This window comes from Xyrauchen texanus, unplaced genomic scaffold (genome assembly GCF_025860055.1).
Source record: "Xyrauchen texanus isolate HMW12.3.18 unplaced genomic scaffold, RBS_HiC_50CHRs HiC_scaffold_647, whole genome shotgun sequence".
Classification (NCBI taxonomy): Eukaryota; Metazoa; Chordata; class Actinopteri; order Cypriniformes; family Catostomidae; genus Xyrauchen; species Xyrauchen texanus.
The window spans coordinates 4,933-12,500 of record NW_026266629.1 but is presented as its reverse complement, the minus strand read 5'-3'; the positions used below and the strand labels follow the sequence as shown (position 1 = coordinate 12,500).

Below are 7,568 nucleotides of genomic sequence, written 5' to 3'. Positions count from 1 at the left end.
AGCAACCACAAATGTCGTAAACGCTCTCTCGGAAGCATGTGTTTACGACAGTGCCCCTGACTTTGCACGTGGGAAACCCCAATGCGGCCTCTCCGAACAGCGCTCGAGCTGGAAACGGTACGTCCATTACCCAGCTCCCATTAACATACTTATTTAAAGGCTTTAAATGTGCAATTTAAGCTAACTATTTGTTTGTTTTCATTCTAGAATCATGCCGGCTAAAGGTCCTCTTCAGTCTGTCCAGGTTTTCGGGCGAAAAGTGAGTATTTGAGGACCCTTTCTTCTCATGAACACGGTAGTGATGCTGTCGCAGAGCTAGAAGGCTATTGTTCTAGTCATATACAATCATTTGACACTATAGTAGTTCCAATCCAAAGCAGTTGACATCTACATATTTGCTTACTTATGTATGTAGTTTGTTGACGGTAAGTTTAACTGAACATGTAATGTGTTCCGGTGTTAATTGCTGTTTGGAGACACGTGGGGCGCTTTACATTACTTTTATATATTTTCAGTACTGATTAATACCATATAGTTGATTATATTTTTGACCAATATGTAAGTTTTTAACAGTAGGGTATACAAATTTTCACAATACTTTAATGAAAATAATCTGGTGAATGATGTTTTATATGTAGCTCGAGGAGACAAATAGATAATTGATCGAGAGCTAACCAACCTCATATCTAATTTCTCTAACAGAAAACAGCTACTGCTGTTGCCCACTGCAAGAGGGGAAATGGGCTTATTAAGGTCAATGGCAGACCGCTTGAGATGATTGAGCCAGTCACTCTGCAGTACAAGGTAAAATCGCACAACTTATTTGTTATTGATATCCTGGTCACTGTGTTACATGCACCTTATGTAGGGGAGTAATTTTAATTATAACTAGATCAGTGCACTTACTCATGAATGTGTGTTATGAATTGATCTTTAGCTGCTGGAGCCTGTTCTGCTGCTGGGTAAGGAACGCTTCGCTGGTGTTGACATCAGAGTTCGCGTGAAGGGTGGTGGACATGTCGCTCAGATTTACGGTGAGCAATGCTGACTAATACCTCATTTAATTTGCATTAAAAACAGTTACTCCAAAATGAAAATTCTCATCATCTCACCCACATCCTTTCCCAGATGTGAATTACTTTCTTTCTTCTGCAGAACACAAATTAAGATTTCTAGAAGAATATTTCAGCTCTGTGGTCCATATAGTGCAAAAGAATGGTGACCAAAACTTTGAAGCTCCAATAAGCACATATAGGCAACATAAAAGTAATCCATAAGAATTTCAGTTGTTTAATCTGTCTGTACATCTATACATTTTGACATCAGCCGTCTCCTTGGCGATCATGATTTTTAAGCTCGATTTCTCTTGCTAGCGCTGTTTAGGAAGTGTAATCGAGCTTCAAATAATGATCGTGCCAAAAGACTGCAATGGCAAGATTTACGGTGAAAAAGGAGTTGCATTTTGGTCTGTTCTCATCCAAAGTGGACTGAATTGCTTCTGTAGATATGGATTTCGTCCTTTGAATTACTTTTATGCTGTCTTAATGTGCTTTTTGGAGCTTCAAAAGTTCTGGTCACCATTCACTTGCACTGTATGGACCTATACAGAGCTGAGATATTCTTCTAAAAATCTTAAGTTGTGTCCTGCAGAAGAAAGTCCCATCTGGAATGGCATGATGGTAAGTAAATGATGAGAGAATTTACATTTTGGGGTGAAATATTCCTTCAAATTATAAGTGTTGCTACTTGAAGATCAATCATACAGTCTTTGTAAATAGTCATTGTGTCATTGTATTCATCCACCGTGAGAATGCGGGTACTGATTGGGTCTTACCTGCAGACGGAATAGGTCATCAAAGCATCAAAATTTCAACATTTACTTACCCTCGTGTCATTCCAAATCTGTATGACTTCTGTTGAACAAGATATGATGCAGAATCATGTTTCCCTTTTCCATTTTTTAAAACTTAATGGGGGGAAAAGAAAGGCATGCAGGTTTGAAATAACATAAGGGTGAGTAATGACAAAATGTTCATTTTTGGATGAACTATTACTGCAACTGTGCTTAGGGTAGGCCTTTAAGAATTTAAGTTTGGACTGATTGTAAAATGTCTTATTTATGCAGCCATCCGTCAGGCCATTTCCAAATCCCTGGTTGCCTACTATCAGAAATGTAAGTTTGAATCTTTCTCTTGTCATTATATTGAAGACATTATTTTAATGCATTTTCAGTGTATCTGAAAAGTGAAGATGCTGTTGTGGTGTTGGACTACTTAGATTTTCTTTCATCTATATTCTCCTGTTCTGCAAATTTACTCCCCTCTCAGATGTGGATGAAGCCTCTAAGAAAGAGATCAAGGACATATTGATTCAGTATGACAGGACCCTGCTGGTCGCTGATCCCCGCCGCTGCGAGTCCAAGAAGTTCGGTGGACCTGGAGCTCGTGCCCGTTACCAGAAGTCCTACCGTTAATCTCTCTGTACATTTTCAAATAATAAAACTGAGGGGAAAACAGTTTGTGGTCTACTAGTGATTTTTATTATTTTTCCAGTAGCTTGTTTTTGGTTTACGCTCCTTTTCATTCATCACAGTTTTTTGAGATTGATCCATGACAGCCATTTGTAGGTAAATCCTGAAGACCTTATTCGCCATGGGTTGCCTCAGGAATTTCCTATAGGTGTTTATAATGGGGTTTGTGAATTTGAGGAAAATAATGTCTTTGGTAAACGTTACTTGATACTTTTGACTTTTTGTTCAACATTTTAAAGTGCATGGATGTTTTGTAATACAGTGTTACACAGTCATACCTCAAATGTGAATTTTGAAGCAGCCATGTATAAAAATGTATGTTGCTAAAAAATAACTAAAAAAACCACAAGCATTGGAGTTCTTATCTAGCAACTTGTTGGCAACATACTTTAAACAACAAGATGGCTTCAAAAGTCACGTGGGGGATGACTAACAAAATGTACAAGAATCTGCAAGTAATAATTACCACATACCTTATTTAATTCATAAATCCAGAACTCCTTTTATAAAGACGCATGAGAGAATCTTGTGGAAGCCCATGGCTTGAAAATACTCATTCTCCTTTGTTTTTGGACTACAACAAAGTAAACTTTTTTTTTTTCTTCCTTTAAATACATGCTGTTTTCTCACAAATTTCTTTAAAGTGAGCTAAAGCTTGCATCACATTATACTTAAAAATGGAACTGAAAATCAGTTACTTGGCCTCAGTTATACATAAAAATGGTTGCAATCTCGCATTGGTCTGGAAATTGTAATTTGTGGTATGTCAATTGTTTTTCTATACTCCTGTGCTGATGGTAATTGTGCAGGGGTATAACCAACATAAGACACTGAAGAGGTTGCATCCCATGATGCAGGGCTTTCTTATATATGGAGGGAAACGCCTTGATGAGAGAGGTCAACGGACTCAATGGCCAGACTGGTCTATGGTAACTCAGATAACCGCTTTGTACAAATGTGGTGAAAATAATAGGTTGGTACTGATTAAGCAGCATGAGGGGGACTTGCAGAATTTTAGGCAAGTGGTTTTAATGTTGTGGCTGACCGGTGTATATACTTATTCACTGGCGGCCAAAAGTTTGGAATAATGTGCAGATTTTGTAGCCTACAGTCTATAAAAGACAAAGGATAGAAAGAGATGTGGGGGCCAGATGTACAACTAAACATGAGTACATCAGAGTCTCTAGTTTGAGAAATAGACACCTCACATGTCCTCAGCTGACAGCTTCATTGAATTCTACTCACTAAACACCAGTTTCATGTACAACAGTAAAGAGAAGACTCAGGGGTGCAGGCCTTATGGGAAGAATTGCAAAGAAAAAGCCACTTTTGTAACAAAAAGAAAAGGTTAGAGTGGGCGAAGAAATGCAGTGGACAACAGATAATTGGAAAAGAGTGTTATGGATCTTGATATTGAGCTTTTGTGGGATCAGCTAGACTGTAAGGTGTGTGAGAAGTGCCCGACAAGACAGCCACATCTATGGCAAGTGCTACAGGAAGTGTGGTTTGAAATGTCACCTGAGTGACAGCTGGAATGTCATTGTTGCACGTGGAGGATTTTTTAGTTTAAGAAGGTTTTTTTCAAATTGTAATAGTAATTTTTCACATTATTAATGTCCTTATTATACATTGTGATCAGATGAATGCCACTTTGGTGTATAAAAGAACCAATTTATTTCCATAAGAGCAAAATCTTCACATTATTCCAAACTTTTGGCTGCCAGTGTGTGTGTGTGTATATATATATATACATATAAACTCAGTAAAAAAGCAACATCCCTTTTTCAGGACACTATTTTGAAAACGTCCAAATAACTTTACAGATCTTTATTGTAAAGGGTTTAAACAATGTTTTCCATGTTTGTTCAATGAACCATAAACAATTAATGAACATGCACCTGTGGAACGGTTGTTAAGACACTAACAGCTTACAGATGGTAGGCAATTAAGGTCACAGTTATAAAAACTTAGAGACCTTTTTACTGCGTCATCTGCGTGAGCGTACCATAGGCATGCTGCATGGAGGCATGAGGGCTTCAGATGTGGCCAGGGCAATAAATTACAATGTCCATACTGTGAGATGCCTAAGGCAGGAAGGACAGCTGATCGTCCTCGTATTGGCAGACCACATGTAACAACACATGCACAGGATCGGTACATCCGAATATCACACCTGCGGGACAGGTACAGGATGGCAACAACTGCCCGAGATACACCAGGAATGCACAATCCCTCCATCAGTGCTCAGACTGTCTGCAATGGGCTGAGAGAGGCTGGATTGAGGGCTTAGGCTGTTGTAAGGCAGGTCAGGTTTTACCAGACATCACCGGCAACAACACTGCCTATGGGCACAAACCCACCTTCGCTGGACCAGACAGGACTGGCAAAAAGTGATCTTCACTGACGAGTCACGGTTTTGTCTCATCAGGGGTGATGGTCGGACCCGCATTTATTGTTGAAGAAATTGGCGTTACACCGAGGCCTGTACTCTGGAGCGGGATCGATGTGGAGGGTCTGGCATGGTCTGGGGTGGTGTGTCACGGCATCATTGCCTGCAATGACAACTAGCTCAGTCCAATCTCAACGCTGTGCGTTACAGAGAAGACATCCTCCTCCCTCATGTAGTACCCTTCCTGCAGGCTCATCCTGACATGACCCTCCAGCATGACAATGCCACCAGCCATATTGCTCATTCTGTGTGTGTGATTTCCTGCAAGACAGGAATGTCAGTGTTCTGCCATGGCCAGCGAAGAACCCGGATCTCAATCTCATTGAGCACGTCTGGGACCTGTTGGATTGGAAGGTGTGGGCTAGGGCCATTCCCCCCAGAAATGTCCAAGAACTTGCCACTGCTTTGGTGGAAGAGTGGGGTAATGTTCATACAAATATTTACACATGTTAAGTTAGCTGAAAATAAAAGCAGTTGAAAGTGAGAGGACATTTGTTTTGCTGAGTTTATATGAAACATTGCGGCAACGTTCTTCATCTTGTCTTGACAAAAGGTGCCTTTGCACAGGCTTTTGAAGATGCCCAGAGTGGTGCCACCTGCTGGTGACTGACATAGAATTGAAATTCTTTGTTTGGTGTAAGAAGGACAAATATTTATATAGATCAAATATGAAATTGTGGCAAGAAGCAATTCATTTGTTAAACAACTTTTTAACCACGGTCATGTGACTATTGTTCTTAATTCAGAAATATACTAAGTTGCTTTTGTACTATTTCCACATAAGCAACATCATGTTAGTAATTATATTGTTATAAAAAAAAAAAAGTTTTTTTACAATAAGGCATTGAGATGTTACATCACATCTTTTCCAAGTAATCCTTTTGGGCAAAATCCAGTGAGATTTATAGCAAATATCTTTGAATGCAATGTGTATTTTCAGCCACAAGAGGGAGCCAAATCAAAATAGGCATATTTGAGGCTATTGTTTTAAAGGAATCTTTCACCTAAATCTGAAGATCCTCATCATTTGCTCACCCTCATGCCATCCCAGATGTGTATGAATTTCTTCAGAAATTTGTATGAAGTTATGATTTTCAGAAGAATATTTCAGCTTTTTTGGTCCTCCCAATGCAAGTAAATGGTGACCAAAATTTGGAAGCTCATAAAGCACATAAAGGCTGCATAAAAGTAATCTATACAACTCTAGTGGTTCAATCCATGTCTTTAGAAGCAATATGATACGTCTGGGTGAGAAACTGATCAATATTTAAGTTTTTTTTTTAACCATCAATCTCTACTTTAACTTTACATTCATTTGTTTTTGCTGATTCGCATTCTTTGTGTATATCACCACCTACTGGATGGGGGAATTTATAAAAAAAATCTTAAATATTGATCTGTTTCTCACCCAAACCTATCATATAATTTCTAAAGATATAGATTTAACCACTGGATTTGTTTTATGTTGTCTTTTGTGCTTTTTTTGAGCTTCAAAGTTTTGGTCACCATTTACTTTTTGTATTGTCTGGACCTACAGAGCTGAAATGTTCTTCTAAAAATCATAATTTGTGTTTAGCATAATTCTGGCCAGTTGAAGGCAACTAGTCAGCACTGATGACCAATATCTGAAATTCCCATTAAACATTAGTATGCTGACAAGAGGAAACTCCGTATTAAAGAACATCCAGATTAATGAGGCACACATGGGCCTACTTGTTCTGTATCTTTTAAATATGATTCAGTGCTGTTACCCCCTTGTTACACAAACAGATTGTGTGTGAGGTAAGGAAGAAGCGACTAATTAAATAAGAGCTGGCTTGCTTTGCAGTGCACAGTCTGATCTGTTTGATTTATGGCAAATAGCTGGTATTGATCCATTACTGGCAGTTGGACACAGATGGTGAAGACACCATGCTTTTGCATGCAGCTCCTTTTGGCTATTTCCATCCTGCTAATTTACATTGAAGAAACCAAGACTGAAAATGCTGCTTGCATTTCAAAATCAACTGATTCACCCAGAAGAAAGTAATTGTGTTGTCATGGTGATGTGAATATTATGCTAAACTTGTAGCGAGCTGATGCATGGGTTTTGTCTTAAGATAATATCTTTTTTTTAAATGTACATTGATTTAAGGAATAGGTCATCAAAACATAAATTCATGTCATTCCAAATCTGTATGGCTTTCTTCCATTGAACACAAGATATGATTCAGATTTGTTTTTAACTTAATATGGGGGGGGGGGGGGAGGAATGCAGCTTTTGAAATGACATAAGGGTGAGTAAATGATGACAAAATGTTCATTTTTGGATGAACTATTACTGCAACTATGCTAAGTGTAGGCCTTTAAGAATTTAATATAGAAGAAAGTACTAGTTTTGTGTTAGCTGCATGCAGTGTCCATTCCTCTTGTTTCAGACTGAGGCTGACCTGACCTAAGGTCAGATTTAACCACAGAGTGCAAACGATTCACCGCTACAGCTGAGCTTCCTGGACAAGGACATGAGAACTATGCTGCTGTTCTCACGGGACAGAGAATGGACAAAAATGGACTGAGACAAACTTGTTTATGGATTTCACGGTAGTGTAC

The 7,568-nt window shown here is 38.8% G+C and overlaps 1 protein-coding gene across 1 annotated transcript; it reads left to right on the top strand.

Moving 5' to 3' along the window:
- The first annotated feature begins 62 nt into the window (after window positions 1–62).
- On the top strand, window positions 63–2,515 carry LOC127642482 (40S ribosomal protein S16). Its single transcript, XM_052125102.1, has 6 exons — window positions 63–117; window positions 208–259; window positions 703–804; window positions 938–1,034; window positions 2,126–2,173; window positions 2,328–2,515. Exons 2-6 carry the CDS (start codon window positions 212–214, stop codon window positions 2,471–2,473), a joined length of 441 nt encoding a protein of 146 aa, XP_051981062.1. The 5' UTR covers window positions 63–117; window positions 208–211; the 3' UTR covers window positions 2,474–2,515.
- The last annotated feature ends 5,053 nt before the right edge of the window (window positions 2,516–7,568 follow it).